We start from the raw sequence: 23896 nt of genomic DNA, 5'->3' as shown, positions 1-23896 counted from the left end.
AAGGAGATACCTATATATTTAACAATGTGCTGGACTGGATAATCTGCTGAAGGGAAGAGAAAATATTATCGAGACGCTGAGTCGGTAACATTTGGAACAATACTAAAATGCTAAAGGTTCCCAATGCCTCCAGACGTGCGACAACCGTATTTATTCTACGTCTCGTCTATGTAAACTGATATAAATGTTTATTTTGTACTTCGTTCCGTCTGTGTCATTGTATCTCAGATGATATTACATATAAATATGTTGTCGGTAATTTACCGACCGCAAAAGTTGATGGTCCATCGGATTGAAATAATCATTTCTTTGACCACATTTTAATTTCGTGAGCAATAAGATTCTCATCCTTAACGCTAGAGTATAAAACAGATATTTTGACAAATATTTTAACAACCAGAGGTATCTCATAAGCCTTTGACAGAGTCAACAGTACGTACATGTGTGTGTGTGTGTGTGTGTGTGTGTGTGTGTGTGTGCGCGCGCGCGCGCGCGGGCGCATGTGTATGTATGCACATATTTGCCAAGTTCGTATACACAAATTTAAGAATTCCATTAGAGTGGGTAAGACTCCTACGGGCCAGAAAATATTTCTCGAATAAGGGACGTCAATCGATTTGTTAGACTTCGCCGTGCAGCGCTTCTTGTGTCTGCAACACGATCGTGTTTATAACTAAACTCTATTGTATTATGTAAAATTAACTTTATTTAAACAACATTCTTTTGTATCAAGTGAAATACTATTTAGTTTATATCCTTTATCTTCAGTGATAATGCAAAGAAAGGTGTTAACAAATCGATGCCAGCGCTACGACTAACGGCTGATTTGTAAAGCACATTTCCGAATATTAAGAGTATTACCCTCTTTACTGGAGTTTACAAACCTGTGTATACGAATGCGATGCTTACAATACTTATGATGCAGGAATAATCAGATATTCATTGACGTGTTGGTGTTGTTTCTTAGATGCACAGATATACATACATATATAACGTGAGTTTATATAGAAACGTGAACAAGAATATTATATTGGACATAACGCGAAGTTAGTTAGAAAACTACTCAGTAACACGCATGCGCTGTAGCTCTACGAATCAATTTTTGATTTACCGTTACGTGTAAACGTACAATATGATACTGTTTCGTAATTAAAATGCAATTTATAAAATGAATTAGGTAAAATTAGATGAAACTAATATTAAACTGCTGAAGAATGATGTATTATAAATAATATAAGATTCTTTATTGTACACTTTCCATAAATGTAATTTCAAGGTTACTTCCTTACCGATAATAATCTGAACCTGTCTGAACTGAGCGGCACGTTTGCTACTAGTGGAGGATGCCATTTTATTGCCCACAGTACTGCTCATGGTAGTGTCCGAGTTTAAACGGTATTTTCTTTCTCTGTGTATGTTTATATGTGTATAAAAAAATTTCACATTCTATTTTGACGCGAACTATTAACAAAGGAAACATGTTCTGGATGCAAGTGAATAATAAAAGAGTGTAAACAACTTTTAAGATCATGTATGACACGTTAACCTGAAATATCTTCCATTGTCTTCTGCTTTTCATTGTTTTCACGACTTTTTATCAAATAATTACAGTTTTGTTAAATATATTTGATAACTGTATTTCATACAATTTCTATATTCATTTACAAGTTGCTATTGTTATTGTGCAGTTATGACATATTTTCGGGAAAATGCGAATTGTTTTTTGAGGATATTATTAAAGTCTACTATTCACTAATCATAGATTTTCTTTGTGCACAGGCAAGCAGTTTGTCTAATAATAATAATAATTTCATAAAGCAAATAACTCGAGTGTTAGTTTACGTACGCCCTGTTGATGCAATCTTCATGGATATAAAATTGGACAACAAAATGGACGTAAGTACCTTTTGAAACATCATTCGATAAGAAAACTTTGACCGTACTGAATAATATATTTTGTTTCTATAAATCTTGGTTAATATAACATATTAAGCTAATGTTTATGTACCACTTCCTTTAACTATTTCAATATGATAAAGTAAGATTTGCTTCTTTGGTCGTTGTGACGCAAACTTGTGATTTGTAATAGAAATGAAATTTAATTGTTGAATTAGAAGGAATTTCCATCATGGTACATAAAATTTTGTATAATGTATCTGTCAATTGTAAGATTACTTTGGCCAACGCGCTATGATTTCTTGCGTCTATGCTTTATATATTATGGCACAATAATAATACATGGATTAAAAATACTAAAGTAATGCAGAATGTCTGGCATCGAACCAACCTTGCTTATTATTGTTATAAATATAATATTTAATTGCTCCGTTGCACAGTAATGAGTTTATACGAATATAATTATTTTACAATTAAATTTCATTGATATATTTTATTTTATAAAAATGGAAATGTTGAATTACAAATGATTTCCATTAATATGTTAATATTTAGTATACTGATTATGTTTACCATGTGTGTTATTATTATTTGTTATTAATTTTTCTATGCTTGTGGAATATAAAATTGATATTTATACATATATAAATGTGTTTTATGTAATATTAATGTAAATCATTGATGTATCGTGAAATGTTATCTATTTACTCGTACGATACCAAGTGAATTCATAAAAAAGATGCATGTTACAGATAAAATTTTTATCATATTAATGCGTTGAAGCATACGAGCGTCGAAGCATACGAGAGTTGAAACAACGTATGTTGTAAAAAATATATTGCCGTATAATAGATTGAAACTCACACATGTACCAGGAACGTTCATCACTGGTAACGTGCGTTACCATTTCACTGATGTATTTATATGAGTACGGGCATTGGATTCAGCTGAGGCATGTTTTGTATTGTATAACCTTAAATAGAACAGGTCACACGAACGTATCATTAGTTATTCCTTATCAGTTCGATGAGTACGTATTTTTTATGTATATCCAGCGATTATTCTATAGCGAATAGTTGTATCGGAATGAAAACTTTTTTATTTTGTGCAAAGATTTTTAAATTTGTTTATTATAAATCATTTATATAAATCAAATTATGTACAGTTTTTAACGCATTTCGATTTCGATTCAAATTAAAAAGAAATATTTTTGGAGTTTTACAACACAATGTCGCGAAAGTTCCGTTAAGCATGGCTTATGTCACAGTGAAGAACAATCGCTATTGTTGAGAAATAGAAATTTAGCGCTCCGACCATCTGCGTGCTAGTGCTCTGATAGCACGTGAGTAATTCTTCCGCCAACTCTGCAAAACAAGCAACGCTCGTATGCCGTGACTTCTACATATGTACGAAATGGTCTTGAAATGTATGTCCGTTTTAACGCTCGTGTACCCTTGTTAGTCCGGTTAAATTAGACATAAAAATAGTGATCAAACAATAAAAATTCCGACAGAGCTAAATTTTGGTAGAGACTTTGGGTACACCAATAGAAATAAAGTGCCAAAAGTCCCCATTGATTCCATGAGTGCTAAAAATGTTATTCGAGGTAAAAATAAAAATTTTCGGATTTTTAAAATTTTTCTTGATAAGTTTTATAAAAAATATAGCTCAGATAAAAATTGTGGATCATAAAATCATCTACAAAAATGTTCCTCATATTTTTTTTTCTTAAGAATCACCATTCCTAAGATATCACCATTCTAAAAATTGAAAGAGTTACATTCTACATGATATGCACACAAATACCATATATATACATAGTCAGGCACTTAATATAAGTAAAAATGCCTATTTTTATCTCTTATATGTTTAAATCATACAATTCTGAGAATATATACTCAAAAGAAACTCAGTCCCTTAGCCAGTCCCTTCTATATACCTGCATGGCCTTGATCAAGATCTGCCTACTCTATTGTCCACGTGGTGACGCTCATATACCTGCTTTTCTGAAGTGGCTTAAGTGAAATACTTTTAGTGTTGAACGTTCCTTTCAAGTGAATACATGTATTTATTGCTAGCGTCTACTATTTCAGTTTGTATCCATTAATATTTAAAAAAAATGTCACAATTGTGCTTTATTTGCAATAAACTTTTGACGGAAGGTGAAAAAGTTACAGTTAGTCGTGGAATGAAAACTTTGATCGATGCAAGTATCAAAAGAGGTGATGAGTTCGTTGATTATCTGAGAAGTGAAAAGTCTGTAACAGTTCACGTGGATTGCCGAAAATCATACATCCGGAAAAGTTCAATTGCTGCTATCAAAAGACAACATGAGGATGGACAAGTTAGTACATCAAAAGTAAGTCCACCTCGTACTAGAGCGCGAGTAAGTGAATCCGACTTGCTACACTTTCATTCAAAGAATCCGTTTTGACAGTAATTTAGGGGTTTGGGTTGGGGTTCATCCAATGTAAAATGGCAATTACTACTACTTTCTATAAACTTATAAATTTTGATACGTCATCAGAACGAACTAGTTAGTTAGTTTACATGTTAGTAAAAATCTAGCTTTAGATAACAGAACTATAAAAATACGATTGAAAGTAAAGTATGGTAGTAGAATTATTATTACAGAAAAGCCGGGAAAATTAACATTCATTTGTTTCGTCGACAATTACCAAGACATTTTAAGTCAAGCCTGGTCTGATAAAAAAAAAACTTGAATGAAAAAGAAGAACGGTTAAAAATGTTGAAAGCCGCGACAGCAATTATTCGTGAGGATATCCAATCTTGTGTGTTTGATAATATTATGTACCCCCCACCGAGTAGAATGTTCGAGAATATACACCGATATCCCGGATTCATAGTCATATTTTTTGGAGCAAATCATTCTTAAAAACAAACGTCATAATTTGGAGCATTTGAAGTTAGTTTGCACAAATATTAGCCATAAAACTCCGTCATAGCAGATCGTGGAATAGGCTTACTGGGAAAACCACGTTAAAAAAAAGCGCCAAGTATATTACCCCATAGGTGGTGTAGTAATGTGTGCATATCATGTAGAATGTAACTCCTTCAACTTTTAGAATGACGATATCTTAGGAATGGTGATTCTTAGGGGAAAAAGTATAAGAAAAATTTTTGTAGATAATTTTATGATCTACAATTTTTATCTGAGCTATATTTTCGATAAAACTTACCGTTTTCAAGAAAAATTAAAAAAATCCGAAAATTTTGATTTTTACCTCGAATAACATTTTTAGCACCCATGGAATCAATGGGGACTTTTGGCACTTTATTTCTATTGGTGTACTCAAAGTCTTTACCAAAATTTAGCTCTGTCGGAATTTTTGTTATTTGAAATATCTATTTTGACCGAACTAATGCCTACGTTTAAATTTGTGTATGCGTTATGAAAAATATTGCTGCACACAAAATTTTTCCGCACACAGTTATAACAAGGCACAGATACACGTTTGCATTAGTGTGCGTATGCGTGCGCCTGTGTGTATACATATTCTTATACAAATTGGCAACATAGCGAAAGGGAGGAATTTTGCATATGTCCCTTACTGCCCGAACAGCATTGGGACGGTAGTTCTCATATAGTCTAGCGTGGAAAATTCGTTTAGCAACCTGTACAAGCTGAAACGTATTGTAATTTTTTTTTTTTTTTTTATTTATTAAAATTCACAATTTGTCCAATTTGGACATTTGGTGGAATTTTTTAACAGTTAAATTAGCATGTTGGTGGCTACCCCCAGCGGGGTACCATCCTCGTGTTTGTTAGGTTATGTCCTTTATAAGGTCTGCTGGGTGCTTCCTTTTTAGTATTCTGTCCATTTTTATGGTTTTGTATGTTTCCGCAGCTAACCGGTTTGGGTGTGTTGCTATTCTTGATTTGTATTTCTCGGAGTATCTGCTAATTTCTTCCTTGACCGTTGGGATTCCCAGGTCCCTCCGTTTATCTTCGTTTCTGACGTACCAAGGTCCGCTTACTGTTGTTCTGAGGATTTTAGCCTGTATTATCTCTATTTTGTTTATATGGCTCATTGCTGCCGTCCCCCATAATGGTATTCCGTACGTCCAGATTGGTTTTATGATCGTTTTATATATTTTTAATTTATTTTTTGTGCTTAGTTTGGATTTTCGGCTTGTTAGCCAATGCATTTGTCTCCTTGTTTTCTGTATTTTTTCTACTATTGATTTGATGTGTAGTTTCCAGGTGAGTTTTTGATCCAAGTGGAGTCCTAGGTATTTGACATGCTTTGTTTGCGTTATATGCGTGCCGTTCAATAGGATGTTTGGTGGTATCTTTTTCCGAAGCGTGAATGTAATATGGTTGCATTTATTGGGGTTTGCTTTTATTTGTTTTTCTTGTAGCCAATTTTCTATTTTTACGATATGTTCTTGTAGTATTTTGACTGCCGTTTCTGGGTTAGTATGCCTGACTAGTATAGCTGTGCCGTCCGCGAATGTCAATACTGTGCTGTTGGTAGTTGTTGGTATGTTCGCCGTGTATAATGTGTATAGTATTGGGCCTAGGACGCTTCCATGTGGTACCCCGGCCTTGATGTCTTTAACTTGTGAATGTGTGTCCTTGATTTTTATTACGAAGGTTCTGCTGCTTAGGTAGGATTTTATTAAGTGGTGTATTTGCTCCGGGAATTGTTTCCTAATTGTTTGTAGTAGACTTTCATGGTTAATTTTATCGAATGCTTTCTCTATATCTATAAAGATGGCTGTGCAGTATTCCTTGTTTTCTAGTGCTACTATTATTTCGTTTATATGCCTGTGCATTTGCTCTATCGTGGAGTGTTTGTTTCTGAAACCAAATTGGTGATCCGGTATTAGTTTTTTTGTCTCTATTATTGGTTTTATGCCGTCGTATATTATCTTTTCCAGTATTTTGGAAAATACTGGAAGCAGTGATATTGGTCTGTAAGGTGCAGTTTGGTGCGGGTCTTTGCCTGGTTTATGTAACATTTTGATCTGTGCTAATTTCCATGGTTTGGGGAAGTATTGAATTCTTAGAATTGCATTGAATATTATTGTCATTAGTCTTATTGCTTTTGGCGGAAGGTTTTTCAAGATTTTACCATTGATTAGGTCGATTCCTGGCACTTTGTTGTTATTTGTTTTATCAATTATGTTTCTAATTTCTTGTGCCGATGTTTTAGGTATGGTGTATTCCTTGTCGGCTGTGGTAGTAGTGGTTTCTGGATCCTCCTCCGTATGACTTTTGAGGTTGCTGTTGTTGATAATGTGTGGTGTGAATGTGTTGCAGAGGTGGTTGGAGAATTCTTCACCTTGTTCTTCGTTGCTTGTTGCCCTGTGTTATCTGCTTTTCTGATTGCCGGGACGGGTATTATTGGCTTCCTTATTTTTTCGTGGCTTTCCATAGTGAATAGTTGGTGTTCTCGTGTGTGGAGAGTGTCCCTATGAACTTTGCGAATTCGTTATCGTTGTACTCCTTTATTTTGTTTTTTATTTCCTTTGCAAGTTTGTTTAAGTGTTTTTTGTTTTCTCGGGTTCTGTATTTTTGCCATTTTGCTTTTGCTTTTCTTTTTTCTTTGATTTTGTCGAGTATTTCTTGCGGGATTGTTATTGTTTGTCTGCTGGTTGGTTCGGGAGTAGTGGTTGTCCTTGCTGCTTCCTGAATAGTTGCTGTCAATGTTGCTACTGCCTGTTCTATGTGTTCAGGAGTTTTTAACGGGATGTTGCACTTTATTTTGCTTTCTATTATTTCTTTGAAAGTTTGCCATTTGGTGGTTTTATTGCATAGTGTTTCTGGTTTGCTATAGTTAATTGGTTTGTTTCTGTATTCAATTATTATAGGTGTATGATCGGAGCTGAGCTCGAGGTTGGGTGTTATTTTTAGTTTATTTGTGTTTAGTCCCCTTGTAACTGCAAAGTCCAGAAGATCTGGTTTTTTGTTCAGGTTAGTCGGCCAATGTGTCGGTGTTCCTGTGGATAATTTATTGAGGTTATTATTTCTAATGTATTTTTCCAGTGTTCTACCTCGAGGTGTAATGTTTCTTGACCTCCAAAGCGTGTGCTTTGAGTTGTAGTCTCCCGCTGCGATGTACTTGTCCCCTAGGTCCTGGAAGTATTCTTCCCACATTTGTGTTGTTATTTTGTGTCGCGGAGGCACATATACTGCTGACAACTGGAAGTAGTTGCTGCTAGTTTGAACTGTAACAGTGGTTGCTTGTAAATATTCTTTGTTAACTTGGCTGTGTAGATAATGTTTGATATCGTTTCTGACTATCACTGCTGTCCCTCCGTGAACTTTTCCTGAGGGGTGTTTGGTATCATATATGGTGTAGTATGGTATTTTCAAGTAGCTTTTTGTAGTGAAGTGTGTTTCTGAGACAAGTAATATGTCTATATTGTTAATGTACATGAATGTTTTAATTTCAAGGGCCCGTTGTTGTAGGCCGTTTGAGTTCCAGGCTGCTATTTTTAGAGTGTCCGTTTTTATTTTTTGCTTAGCACGTTTGTAATTAGTTTTAGCATGACCGTGATTTGTTGGGTTTGCTGTCTGAGTACTGCGTTTTGTTCGCTTATCATTCTGGTTAGCATTTCGGTGTTCTTTATGGATTGTTTGAGCAGTTCTTTGATTTCTGCAGTGTCATTGTTACTATTGCTGTGGTATTGGTTGTGTGTATGTGTTGATTGGCTGGTTACTTGAGCATAGCTTAGACCACCAATGGTGTTGGTGCTGATAGGTTTGGTGTTTGTTGCTTGCTCTGTACTTGGAATTATTTCAGGATTTGTGCTGTCCTGTTGGGCTTGTGTGTTAGTGATTGTTCTGCTTCGTAGGGGCGGGAACAGTTTACGTTGTAATTGTTTTCTTACTTCACATCCTTTATAGCTGGCTGGGTGGTTTCCGTTACAGTTGTAGCATTTAACCTCCTCAATTTTTCCCGTGGATGGGCAGTGTGTCGTGAGATGATTTTTTGCGCATTTAACGCATGCCGGGGTTCTATTACAATAGTTTTTAGTGTGTCCGTATTGTTGGCACCTTATGCATTGTGGGATTTCTTTTTTATGTCTGGGTGGCTCCACTTTTACTATTGTGTTTAGTAATTTTTCTATATCGTATATTTCTTTATTGTTGTTTTTAGGTTCTAGTTCAACTAGGAATAGCGGTAATGGTTGTTTGGTATCGTATTTGTTGATGTTATTAATTGACCTTACCTGGGGTCCGATTTTTGCCAGTTCTTCACTTATTTTTCCGGTATTTGTTTTTGGGTGTAGTCCCCTGATTACTGCTTTGTAGCTTTTGTCGGTTTTGAGCTGAAAAGTGTGATATGCTGCATTTTTTTCCTTTAGTGATCTTGTAATTTTTCTGAATATTTCTGGGGTGTTGGTTTGCACTTTCACCTGGTCTATTTTTATCTGTTTGATGATATAGTTGTCTTTTCCTGCGATGTTGTTTAGTAGTTGGATGAGGGGGTCAATTATTTTTGCGTTTACGTATATCGGTGGTGGTTTGGGAGTACGGTTTGTCGGACTTTCCGTTGGGTCCGTTGCTGCCTCTTCTGGCAGTGCGCTGAATGGATTGTGCAGCTTGATATCTTGTAGCCATTGTTTTTTTTTCGTATGTATCAATTTTCCTCGCGCTTGCGAGCGGGGTTACCTTCCGTTTTTTGCTGGAGGTTGCCACCGTCCAGCTTTCTTCCTGGTGTATTGGTATGTTTTGTTCCCCGTCGGATTGTGTTGTTTCCATAATATCATCATTTTTCTCTGCATATGTAGAGTCTGTAGCTTTATTTATGAAAAATGTTTCACCGGAGTTAATTATTTTTATTGGTGGAATCTGCATGATTCCACGTTTTGTCTATTTTTGGCGTCAACTTTATCCCTTTCTGTTCCCTCTTGCCGCACTTTCACTGGAGCACTGTTTCGCACGTCCGTTTAGGTCGCCTGCCCAGGCGGAACTGACGTATTGTAATGACGCTACGCATCGACTCCAAAGTCTCATTAAATGACATCAGTATATCAATATATACTTAATATATACCCAATGGCTTTGCTTACCAATTGAAAAAATATATTACTTTCTGCATCGATGCAAGCCAATATACATCATAAAAGAACAGAAAACGTTGATGCGTTCATCGCATCAGTGTTTCGGCGTATGTAAGCACCGTTGACTGTCACGTTTTCCTTCTGTTTGACCAGGTATTACCATTAACTGTTTCTCACACCGGTTATTAATCTCAATTGATTCTACAATATTTTCCATCGAAATGGATACAAATATTTTCATTTTAAACAATTCATGGTGATTTTTGTAAACATTTTGAGTTGTTTTTTTACATTTTCAAATGATATGGAATTTTTAGAGTTTTGCATGGTGTTTGTTACTCTGTCGTACATCTTATTTCTCATTTATAATATACAATTTGTTAAACATATAGAAGGACTGCTCGTTGCTTTGTACTAAACTCTTACCTGGAAGAATACATTCATGAAATAACGTTAAACAATCATGCTAAAATTATTGTTTGCGAATCTGATTTTTCTTACATTTGAATATAGTTGGGAGTTGAATATGGTCGACTTCACTACATGATAATTTGAATATATCGATCGGCCCTGTTCTATGGTAAATGTTAGGAGTTGAGGAAAAGTTTCTTAGTAATTCTAATGGAGTCGTAAAATTTGTTACACAAAATTTACATCTCTCTTGTTATGTATGTAGTATTCTGGACTTGTGCAGTTATGTGTTTCATGTCTTTAATGGTATAACCTGTCTAACTCATAAACATAAACCGTTCTTTCCAGTATCTAGTTCTGTAGCTCTATACGTAGTTTTCTATCCTACCCATGATATTTATGGCAGGTTGTCTTCAATTACTAGACTAGGATTGTTTCATAGATTTTTCGTTTCTTAGGATGTTACATTAGGTTTGTATATTTTTTTCAGCCTTCTAAATATGCAATAAGGATAAAGGAAGAGCCAATCGATCCAGAGATCTGCGATGATTTGTCGCCAGTTGATACGAATACAGGGAATGAAAATGAAACAGCGACGTTTAAAGGTGAATCTTCGAATGTCGTTTATTGTAAAAATGAAGAATCCGCGTTTCCTCAAGGAAGTACGTATTTAGAAAATAAATTGGATCCTGATAAACGAAAAAGTAAACATAAAGTACCTTCAAACAAAAGAATAAGTTGCAATGTTTGTTTGTTAACTTTTCGAACTAAAGATTTATTGGAACTGCATAATAAATTATATAGCTGTAATGTATTTAAGTGTAATAATTGCAATGCGATCTTCACTATGCATATTTCGTTGATACGTCATTTAAAGAGGCGATGTTGTATGAAAAAATTGTCTGGATATAAATGTAATTTTTGTAATCGAAAGTTTTCTTATAAAAGACATGTCCAATCTCATTTATTCCATGCGCACGGGAACGCGATATTTTCTGGTGAAAGCAAAATTATGAAAACATCTCCTGAATCGTTAGGAAAGTCGAATAATTCGGATGGTATAGTCATGGCAGAATCAAATACTTTACACAGTTCCTGCCAAGAAAACGTAAATAGCTCAATAAATATATCTTTGAAACTATCTAATAGTTCAAACAATACACTCACCGAGGCTTCCAGCAGCAAGATCAAGTCTACGCATCCGAAATGGTTAAACGATTCGTATGGCACTCCTTCGAAAAGGATGAAGCAGACTGTCCTTACAGACTTCATATCGCTGTACAAAGACAAACTGAATGACAAATGGGTTAGCCCGGAAAAAGTTATTTATACGGAGAATGTTCCTGTTACTGCGACTATTATTCCAACTCCAACACTTGAGACATTTGGTAACAAGACATCAACAGCTGCAGAAGTTATTCAGATGTCTACTTCTGTTAAGCGAATAGAATCTCCTGTTAGGAAAAGACCATTTGTTCAAATTCATGTGAATTTAAAAACGATGATATCTTCATTAAGGAACGAAATGAAAGCTGAATCTGAAAGCTCTAATACTTCGCACAATATGTCTTACAACCTTAGGCCAGTGAAAAGATGTTCTTCTTCTTTATATGATTTTTGCGATTTATTGGAATTTGAGACCTTTGGAAGATCAAGACAATCTTTTAAAAGAAACAAGTCCCCCTATATATTCAACCAAAGTAGAAGATCAGCACCTGAAGCTAAGTATAAAGAATGTGTGGTCCGTTTAGAGAAATGCGACAAATTCTTGGAGCCTACTAGTTTCGTGTCAAACAAAGACGAAGACGAAAACGAAGACGCTTTTAAACAAGCAGTATCGAAAAATGTGAAAGAAGAATTTAAAAGTTTTCGTGAAACAAGCTCGACATGTAACTTGCCTTTGAAAGCTGACACGATTGCGTCAAAGCGATTCAATGAATTTGTAAAATCTTTCGCTGATAGATTAATCGTACCTCAACAGGAATTGTTTGAATTTCAGAAGAACTTTAAGGTCAATCAGCAGAAAATATTTCAATGTCATATTTGTCAGAAATCGTTTTCTTTGAAGGAGAACCTGCGCGAGCATATGAAATTGTTCCATACGATTTACATGTCGAGCATATGCAACGCGCGTTACACGTCTATAAATAAGTTACTAACTCACTATCTACGTCGGCATATTATATTTAAACGAAGGGAATGTTGCGTGTGTTATGAGAAGTTTGACACTTCGGCATTGTTGAAGCGGCACATGATTTTGCATTGTTTGAAGACCATAAGATCAAAAAAGGACGCTCCACCGGTTGATGTTGAAATAAATTGCAATGCATCCAAGAAACAACACAAATGCAAAGGTTGTCGCAAACGATTTTGGCTATACTCATGTTTGAAACAACATGAGAATGTATGTCGTCGAATGAAAATTTTAATAAATAAACAACGTGTAAACCATTTGTCTCGGTCCTTGAAAGAACCAAGTGACATGGAACTCGGCATAGTACAGTCACCTGATTTTGAACAAATGTTGGATGTTTCGGGTGAGACGACAAGATCTTTCGAAAATTACTTGGCTCCGAGTACGCTTATTACGGATGATACTTTCTCTTCGTCATTCGATACAGCTGCAAAGAACAAAAGGTTGCTTAAAGAGATTACATGCGTAAAGGGTCACCAAGCGGACAAGATGAACAGAACAAAGTTTCCTTGCACTACTTGTGGAACACAATTCCAAAAATTTAAAAATTTGTCCATACATGTGCGCACCTATTGCCAAACAGCCACAGAAAAGTGTAACGTTTGTAACACGATGTTTTCCACTAAAAGATTATTACAGTTTCACATACTTGCTACTCATACGCCTTCGTGCTCGGTGAACTATAAATTCTTTTGCAAGTTTTGTAATCAAGGATTTGTTAAGAAATCAAATCTTCAAATTCACGAACGACACTTGCATATTGGGCAGGATTCTAGACTGGAGCTGAATTCCGATTGCGTTGTAAAAGATAAACCAATCTGTAATATATGCCATTTGTTGTTTGAATCTTACGAACGTTTAGTCGAGCATAACATGTATTATTACAAGGGCAATGATTTTTTATGCGCAATATGTGGTAAGTTGTTTCAAGGAATGTACAAGTTTTATCATCACAACAAGTTGGAGCATTATTCGGATGTATCATGGAAATTGTATCCTTACAAATGCGATACTTGTAACGAAGGCTTCAGCTACGAATCACATTTCCACGCACATAAGCTACACGTTCATTCGCACGATTTCCTCGCTGACGAGGCGCGCGACCGCGATATATCGGATCAGACTTTTCGCATGTGTTCGTGATTCTTTGGATAATTTTGGATAATTGGATAACTTTTGGGTAATTGAGTGTCAGCCTTAGGCGCTTCCTGTTCATTGTTTCGGATGGTCTCAGTTTGTTGAACCAGAATATGTCAAGCATTCTAAGCTAGACGACCAGCCAGAAACGAGTGAATTAGATATTCCATACTGTCTCTAACTTTATTTAATATACATCGTTTTGTTCTTGTCATAAGAGATAAAGAGATATAATCGCGTTATCGTATCGTTTACTAAGTGCCGCTTGAAACAGCTTAATGAAAATTATGATAGATCGAGTAATAAATTTGTCTGCTTTTCTTTGAACGCGTTATATTTATGTGTTTTTATATGCGCTCGCGCCTGTGTGTTTGTGTGTGTGGTGCGCGCGTGCGTGCGCGTCTGTGTATTTTATCAAGTACGTTGATCATTACCCTATTTCATTATTTCATTATTGTAAAATTTGTTGTTAAAGGGAGTTTTTCGTTTGGCGTGTGCGTTTGCTGATCTTCATATTTCATAAATTGTTTTCGGTCAGCCTAAATGTTTGAAAAAGTTAGAAAATAAATGAAGCGAGGGTAAGTAAATGTTGTAATTTCTTTTCTTAATTGGTCTGATATTGGTCATTTTTCTTCTATTGCAATGTTTACTCGCTACAATTATTCGATTAAACGTCCGCTCGATATAATATTTATAACATTCGTTAAAAAATGAACAAACCTATTAATAAATCTGATATTGAGATTAAAAAAAATTCATTTCGTTTATCACACGTGGAATGATTATATGATAAGTTTCATATTTGACAGATGACTAATTTAAATATGGATCGTAATTACAATTTTCGTTATGAGATGATATATTTACTTACCCAGCTATCGATTAATGACGTTCGAATGATAATTGTACGGGAACGATAATGCTTTGTAATGTGCAATTAAACTATTACGTTAAATGTTCAGTAAATTTATATTTCAATTTCCATCACAGTGCCGGTCGCCCAACACAATAATCGAGAGGAATATGAGACCAAGAACGATATGTGTAATTTCGACCAATCGCGGGGGACACAATCGCGAGGGAACACGTCAACCGGAGTCGTAAATTCCCGTTACGATTAAAATAATCGACGCCGCGAATAGATCCCCTGATTTCCATTGAGATAATAGGGGTGATTGAGTTGGTATAACGCTGCGATTAGCAGGGTTATAAAATATATATGTCGGAGATGGAAAAACACCGGAACCTCTCCTTGGATTCTCGGGAATACCGTAATGTCGTAATTTAGATTAAACAAATGTCGCTCCGATTGTTCGAGGTTTATGATAGTGATGGGCTCGAGGCGACAACCAGTCGCCGAACGTAGCCGCGGTCAAGGGATGAACGTTTTATCTAACAAAAGCACAGAGTAACTCTATACCTCTCCTCTAAAGAAATAGCCGTAGCGACACGTGGCAGTAAATATTTCAAAGGTTTCTGTTCCGTGGCTCGCCACACGCAGATCCTATCCTTCGGGTAAGATGATCTCCAGATGTCTATATACCTCCGCAGTATGTTTAGCTAACTTGAGGACCCGCAATAAATCTTAAGATTTAGTCAAGCAAAGTTCTTCATTTAGACAAACAGTCCTTGTTGCAACTACGGGACGATAGGAGAAGCCTATCTTCCACGAACGATGCCCCCGTCAACAACCTCCCCTCAAGGGCGGCCAGCATCTCTTTCAAAACGCCGATATGGAGATCGACCAGTTAGCAACAGCGCTAATTTCCCTCACCTTTGGAACGAAAGCTTTCTTCGACGAATCCGAGGATCTCATGTCCTTAGACCCACCCATTATAGTTTTCCTCGACGGCATCGTCGAGACGGAGAGTTACTCTCCGGTACGATCTCGACGACCATTCAAGTAACTCTCGGATACGTAGTGATCGCCCCACGCATTAACATTGAGTACAACTTAGACGCTAGAGAAGAGTAGAGTTCGTCATCCCGTTGACCGTGGATTCGTTATTGAGCCTAGGATCATTGTCATTAGCTTCTCGAGTATCAATTTATCGCGATTACTTGTCCAATTCCAACATGGTCATGTTTGCACTAGTAAATATCTCCTCTACTGCATAGTGATCACGTCTAGTGTCAATAGGGCTTCGTTTACGCCCTTAACCCTAACTCTAATCGTAACGCCAACCCGACATATATTTCCCACGACTTTACACTGGTGAGTTTACGCCGTTGCTTAAGATACAGGTGACGAAGAAAAGGATTACTCGTAGATAAGAGAATCTGTGTAGATGGTGACTGATCTGAAGATCGAGATTGAGTACGGGTAGATAGGTGGCCTTCGAAGATGTCTTGAGGTAGGGAGTATTCGAACTGAGCTAGAACTGCTTGAATGTTCAGTTGATATAAACTTCCTATGATAGACTGTTCTGTCGTTCCAAGAACAAATTGACAAGACTAGAGGGATATAGTGACTGCTCTGTAGTTTAGAGAATAAATTGATTGTTCTATAGGTTCGAGAACAAGTATAGTTGACCCTCTTGATGGCGTTAGAAGCAGTAGAAGCAGTACAGACGATGTGACTGCTCTGTAGTGATGAGAGCAAGTCTAGAGGGATGTAAAAGTTGAGTCGACCCTCCTGTTCTCGCAGAAGCAGTTGAAGCAGTATAGATGAGGTGACTGCTCTGTAGTGATGAGTGCAAGTCTAGAGGGATGTAGAAGTTGAGTTGAGCCTCCTGTTGTCGCAGAAGCAGTAGATTTCGTTCTTATATGATTACGGAGGAAAGCTCGGTAAGGGTGTGCCCTTTGAACTAAGAACGCGGATTCGTCGTTCATACTTTTAGTTAGGAAAGTAAGGGTAACGATCCGCGATACCGATTGGTTATGACCAACGTTAGAAATGAAGATAGGAGGAAAATCCTCCTATCAACGTGGCTCATGGGCAACATTGTTTTATGGGAAAAACCAGCTTTTCCGTTAGGCAACTATTCGGATTTTTTCATTAGATAACTACCTGCTTTCTGCGTAATTTGTAAGAACTTACAATATACCTAAGGACCGTTATGTACCAGCTATAAACCGAAAATACTTGCAGGATTAAAGGTTCTTGCAAGCTATTAAGACTCGATTTATGGTGGGGCCTTAGGTTTATTGAGGGTCTCTCTAATTATGCTTGGGACTTGACGGTCAGACAATGAAGGACGTCGCGCGGGCCTTTTCATGCGACGTAACAATATGTATCGCTATGAAAGCGCGAATGAAAATTGTCGTATTAGAATTTCTATAAAAAAATAAGAATTGACGTTCATATCAAAGAATAGTTGCAGCGCGTAATCAAATAAATTGGTTGTTCCACAGCGGGAAAATGAACTATTTTCATGAGCTTTCACCGGTTCTGTCGTACAACGAAACGAACAGTTGAGCAATTATAAAAGCCAACGTTTGTATTTTCTAAAAATTAGAAAGCTGGTAAACTTAATAGATTGTTCGGGAAATTTGTAGATTTTAGTAGTACGATATGTACTGTTTTTAAAAGTGTAGGTATTCTTTAGTAAATTACATTTTCCAGAAAATAATGTAAACTCTTTCTCCGTGTAAACTACGACATTCGTACAACCTTTGTTGCTGTACGAACCAACACTCGCATTCGAAATGTTGTGTACGACTCGCCTTAATTAAAAGACGCGACATGAAGTTAAAATATGTCTGTATACTCGGGAATCGAAATAGGGTGTACTGGTACCATTGTATACAGCACTTTGATTCGAAACGTTTTGTACAAGTAACGTTAATTAGGAGATTGAAGCTACGTTTTTGTTTAACCATCAACTAGAAAATAACGACGTATTTGTCGGATTATGCTTTTGCATCCTGTTTTCACCGCGATGATCAATCAGCAGTGACTGCGCTAAAACAAATCCTCTTTATGGAAACATGAAGCGTCTTTGTGACAGAAGAAGTACAATTTTACAAATTCTGCCAATAACCTGGATTTTGAAATTTAAACCGAAACTCCTATCGAATTTAATTTGAAGTATGTTAAGATGGATCGTTTGAATAAAAAAGAAGAAAAGAAAAGTACAGAGGAATTAGAGGAATTCCAAAGAGAACTTCACCAGTTACAATCTCGAGTAAAGTTTCATCGGTGTGGTAACTTATGCAAAGTTGTTCAATGTTGCCGAAGATCAGCTAAAGCGAAACAGGAACGAAAAGTAGAGAAAACATTTTACTACATTATAGATTTTAATGGCAAAATAGAAAGCACTCTAAAGAAAAATGGACCTCTGCCCAATACATATCCTATGGTGAAGGAAATTTTGATAAAATCCAGAGATGTCTGATCAAAATTAGGGTGAGAGAGAGGCTAGCCATATTTATCAGGTCGACGGTTGTATTCCTTTTCAATTGCGATACGGTAAGTTAACGAGAATTGAATTTCAACGGAGGAGACCGGAGTATGGGTGCCGGCCCATTCCATGCACGTTTCCTGATAACGTGACACACGACACGGGTATAATATCAATGGCGTGCTCTAACGTGCCTCTGTTATCCTGTCGTCCTTTAGTTACGCTATTGTCGGAAATTCGTGTGCCGTATTTCATGTTTGGTATGTAATTTGCGGAATCAGAAATACGCCGCTCTCAGCGAGTACACATTGCCTTCCTCGGTGCGACCACCTAATTGAAAAATCTAACCCGAACGTAAAACTATCGATGATATTCACTTTTCATTGAGTGTTATAAATTATGATCGTGCACGGGGCCATCAACATCGCGCGCCTGTCGTTTATAAACTAAAGGTAAGCGACCGACAACCAATACTGATGCATACGATGTCATAGATGCTGTACAACTATAGGCAGAATTTACTGTGTGCTGTCGACAGTTTCTTGCGAATATCGCGGTAACTAAGCGATATCGCTTAATCGATTATATGTATTTAGGAAAAGGAAAACGTTGTTCAGAATCGAGCTTTCTCTTCCCAACATATTAGGTCATCAACACAACATATTAGGTCATCCCATAAGTTCGTGCCCACTTTTGTGTATACATTTCATATTTTAAAGAAAAACAAGAGAACTTTTATCGAGACGGAATAATGGCCCTGAGGGCCATGTGCGTGATAGGTGTAGAAGAATCACTCGATATTGTTCAACAATAATTATTTATTTGTTTGTATTCGTGGTATACACTCGTGCGCCGAAAGCGCGGTACAATTATCGGTTCGCGATTACAAGTTCCAGCTCGGCGCGATACTTTTCGCGGTGCGATTCAAGTCGAGACGATTGCACCAGATGTCGAGAAATTCGGATTCGCTATTACGGACGACTGCCGACGATCAATTCAGATAGACGTCTTCCAACTCGTCTCGCAGTTCATGACCGAATGAATTTTTATCGCGATGATGCTCCTTAGGAAAACTGTGTTTGGGTGTGTCTAAGGATACGGGATCATCGGATTCGTTAAGGAAAGTGTTAGTTCAGAAAGTGAGGGAAATGGACGTCGCTGTTAATTGGCTAAATTTTGAGTTGGTGGTTGGAAAGGGATGTTAACCACCTTTGAGAGAAAGTTGCTAGCGAGGAGCGTCGTACGCGAGGAAAAGCAGATTTCCTGTGTTTTCCCGTAGTGGGTGGTATGTGTAGGGACTGATGAGACAAAGACTATTTGTCCCTTTAGAGAACCTTAGCTACATGAATCCTAAGATTTATAGCGGGTCCTTAGGCTAGCTGAAAATATTCGGTGAAAATGTATCGACATCTTGCAATCGTCTTGTTCGAAGGGTAGAGTCTTTGTGTAACGAGCCACGGGACAGAAACCGTTGAGTCGAGTTTGCTGTCGAGTGCCGCTACGGCCCTACCAGAAAAATGGGAAGAAGTTGTACTACGAGAGGGGGATTACATTTTTTCATGAAACTGAAAATGTAAACAATCTTAACATATATAACCGCTCGAAAAATGGCACGAACTTATGGGATAACCAAATATTTAAAATTCACCGAAATCGCAGAGATCGAGTACTATCTGTACATTTACCAGTGTTACCAAGTACTATGCCTTACTGGAAAGAGAACTAACAGGACGGCTCAGAGGCAAGGGAGGTACTGCTGTATATTGTTTACGCATTCCTTATATACGTACAGCTACAGTTCCGCCTGTGCAGGCGACATAAACGGACGTGCGAGACAATGCTCCAGTGAAAGTGCGGCAAGAGGGAAGAGAAAGCGGCAAAGTAAACGCCCATCGCCAAAAAAATGCAAATTCCACCAATAAGAATAATTAACAAAGGAGAAACATACAATATCAACAGAGCTATAGGCTCTACAGAGGCAGAAACAAACGAAGTTAACATAGAAATATCACAAGCCAATGACGGGAACAATGAACCAACATACCACGAAGAAAGCTGGACGGTGGCAACTTCCAGCAAAAAACGCAAAGTAACCCCGCTCACAAGCGGGAGGAAAGTTGCAATACGAGAAAGAAAAACAATGGCTGCAGGATATCAAGCTGAGTAATTCATTCAGCGCACCGCCAGAAGAGACAGCAACGGACCCAACGGAAAGTCCGACAACCCGCATTGCTAAATCACCACGAATATACATAGATGCGAAAATAATAGACCCCCTCATTGAACTGCTAAACAACATTGCAGGGAAAGATAACTATGTTATCAAACAGATAAAAAAAGACCAGGTAAAAGTGCAAACCAACATCCCAGACACATTCAGAAAAGTGACGAAATCACTAAAGGAAAAAAATGCAGGGTATCACACCTATCAGCTAAAAGTCGAAAAAAGTTACAAAATAGTAATCAGGGGATTACACTCAAAAACAAACACCGACAACATATGTGAGGAACTATCAAAAATCGGACACCAGGTAAGGTCAATAAGCAACGTAAACAAGTATGATACCAAACAACCATCATCGCTATTTCTAATTGAGCTAGAACCTAAAACCAATAACAAAGACATATATGATATAACAAAATTACTAAACACAATAGTAAAAGTGGAGCCACCTAGATACAAAAAAAATATCCCGCAATGCATAAGGTGTCAACAATACGGCCACATAAAAAATTATTGTAACATAAGCCCGGCATGTGTTAAAGACGCAAAAAACCATTTAACAATACACTGCCCATCCACGGGAAAAATAGGGGAAGATAGATGCTACAACTGTAACGGAAACCACCCAGCCAGTCAGGAAACAATTAAAACGCAAACTGTTTCCGCCGCTACGAAACAGGACATACACTAACATACAAGTGCAAAAGGGCGGCAAAAATCCGAGACAATACCAAATACACAGCAATACCAAATAAACACTAACCACATCAGCACCAACACCTTTGGTAGTCGAAGCTACGCGCAAGTAATAAGTCCATCGCCACCCTCTGACAACCAATATCACAACAACATCAGCAACGACACTACAGAAATCAAGGAACTTCTCAAACAATCCATCAAGAACACCGAAATGCTAACCAGAATGATAAGCGAACAAAAACGCAGTACTCAGACAGCAAATCCAACAAATCACAGTCATGCTACAACTAATTACAAACGTGCTAAGCAAAAAATAAAAACGGACACTCTAAAAATAGCAGCCTGGAACTCAAACGGCCTACAACAACGGGCCCTCGAAATTAAAACATTCATATACAATAAAAATATTGACATACTACTTGTCTCAGAAACACACTTCACTACAAAAAGCTACTTGAAAATACCATACTACACCATATATGATACTAAACACCCCTCAGGAGAAGCACACGGAGCGACAGCAATGATAATCAGAAACGATATCGAACATTATCTACACAGCCAAGTTAATAAGTAATATATACAAGCAACCACCGTTACAGTTCAAACTAGCAGCAACTACTTCCAGTTGTCAGCAGTATATGTGCCTCCGCGACAAAAAATAACATCACAAATGTGGGAAGAATACTTCCCAAGTACATCGCAGCGGGAGACTACAACTCAAAACACACGTTATGGGGATCAAGAAATACTACACCTCGAGGCAAAACTCTGAAAAAATACATTAGAAATAATAACCTCAATATATTATCCACAGGAAGACCGACATACTGGCCGACTGACCTGATCAAAAAACCAGACCTACTTGACTTTACAGTTACAAAGGGACTAAACACAAACAAACTAAAAAAAACACCAAACCTCGAGCTTAGCTCCGATCATACACCCATAATAATTGAATACATAAACAAACCAATACCTTATAGCAAAACAGAGACACTATGCAATAAAGCCAGCAAATGGCAAACTTTTAAAGAAGTAATTGAGAGCAAAATAAGCTGCAGCATCCCATTGAAAACTCCCGAACACATCGAACAGGCAGTAGCAACATTGACAGGAAATATCCAAGAAGCAGCAAAGACAACCACTACACCTGAATCAACCAGCAGGCAGACAAAAACAATTCCGCAAGAAATACTCGAAAAAATTAGAGAAAAAAGAAAAGCGAAAGCAAAATGGCAAAAACACAGAACTCTCGAAAGCAAAAAACACCCAAACAAACTTGCAAAGGAATTAAAAAACAAAATAAAAGAGCATAATAATAACGAATTCGCAAAGTTCATAGGGACACTCTCTACACACGAGAACTCCAACTACTCCCTATGGAAAGCCACGAAAAAAAATAAAGAAGCCAATAAAACTCGTCTCAGCAATCAGAAAAGCAGACAACACATGGGCAAGAAGCAACGAAGAACAAGCTGAAGAATTCTCCAACCACCTCTACAACACATTCACACCACACATTATCAACAACAGCAACCTCAAAAGTCATACGGAGGAGGATCCACAAACCACTGCTACCACAGCCGACAAGGAATACACCATACCTAAAACATCGGCACAAGAAATTAGAAACATAATTGATAAAACAAAAAACAACACAGCACCAGGAATATACCTAATCAATGGCAAAATCTTGAAAAACCTTCCGCCAAAAGCGATAAGACTAATGACAATAATATTCAATGCAATTCTAAGTATTCGATACTTCTCCAAACCATGGAAATTAGCACAGATCAAAATGTTACCTAAACCAGGCAAAGACCCACAGCAAACTGCAACTTACAGACCAATATCTCTGCTTCCAGTATTATCTAAAATCCTGGAAAAAATAATATATGACCGCATAAAACCAATAATAGATATAAAATAATTAATACCGGATCACCAATTTGGATTCAGATACAAACACTACACGATAGAGCAAATGCACAGGCTTATTAACGAAGTAATAATAGCACTAGAAAACAAGCAATACTGCACAGCCCTCTTTATGGACATAGAGGAAGCATTTGACAACATAAACCATGAAAGCCTACTACAAACAATTAGGAAACAATTCCCGGAGTAAATACACCAATTAATAGAATCCTACCTAAGCAGCAGAGCCTTCGTAATAAAAATCAAGGACACATATTCTGAAGTTAAAGACATCAAGGCAGGGCTACCACAAGGAAGCGTCCTAGGCCCAATACTATACACATTATATTAGGTCATCCCATAAGTTCATTCCGTTTTTCGAGCGGTTATATATGTTAAAATTGTTTACATACCTTTCAGATTCATGAAAAATGTTGGGAATATGATACATTTACACTGTACATGTGAATGTGTGTGTAAGCGTCAGAGGACGTCCGGGTCTTGGTTGAGACAAAAGACAAGAGCAGTCGTTAGAAGTATCTGGAAGAGTCGGTTGACAACAAGCGTGCGTGCGAGTAGGATTTCGAGGTCTTTAGAGTATAAGATATATGTATAACTGTTATGTGCTAAATAAAGGGAATTATTTGTATTTCCGAATCCATTCTATATCTTTTCAAAAAAATGTAATCCCCCTCTCGTAGTACAACTTCTTCCCATTTTTCAAGTGCATTGGTCCCTTATAAATTGACACATGAAATGTATATACAAAAGTCGGCACGAACTTACGGGATGACCTAATACACGGTGAACATACCAACAACTACCAGTAGCACAATACTGACATTCGTGGACGACACAGCTATACTAGTCAGGCATACTAACCCTGAAACGGCAGTCAAATTACTACAAGAACATGTCACAAAAATAGAAAAGTGACTACAAGAAAAACAAATAAAAGCAAACTCCACTAAGTGCAACCATATTCCATTCACGCCACGAAAACAGATACCACCAAACATCCTCCTGAGCGGCACG

At 37.2% G+C, this 23896-nt stretch overlaps 1 protein-coding gene across 1 annotated transcript; it reads left to right on the top strand.

Moving 5' to 3' along the window:
- The first annotated feature begins 1354 nt into the window (after positions 1-1354).
- LOC125386703 (zinc finger protein 184-like) lies at positions 1355-14429 on the top strand. The gene is made up of 3 exons (XM_048413780.1): positions 1355-1531; positions 1780-1896; positions 10835-14429. The coding sequence occupies exons 2-3, from the start codon at positions 1867-1869 to the stop codon at positions 13679-13681; spliced, it is 2877 nt and encodes a 958-aa protein (XP_048269737.1). The 5' UTR covers positions 1355-1531; positions 1780-1866; the 3' UTR covers positions 13682-14429.
- Positions 14430-23896: the final 9467 nt, after the last annotated feature.

The sequence above is a fragment of the Bombus terrestris genome, chromosome 17 (genome assembly GCF_910591885.1).
Source record: "Bombus terrestris chromosome 17, iyBomTerr1.2, whole genome shotgun sequence".
Taxonomy (NCBI): Eukaryota; Metazoa; Arthropoda; class Insecta; order Hymenoptera; family Apidae; genus Bombus; species Bombus terrestris.
The sequence above is the reverse complement of the archived record's forward strand: the minus strand, read 5'-3'. Positions and strand labels throughout refer to the sequence as shown.

What these genes read in the sequence shown, in the direction of transcription:
- LOC125386703 (XM_048413780.1), top strand. Translation starts at nt 1,867, where the DNA reads ATGGATATAAAATTGGACAACAAAATGGAC. An exon ending in AATTGGACAACAAAATGGAC is followed by an intron (nt 1,897 to 10,834) that starts GTAAGTACCTTT and finishes TATTTTTTTCAG; the next exon opens with CCTTCTAAATATGCAATAAG.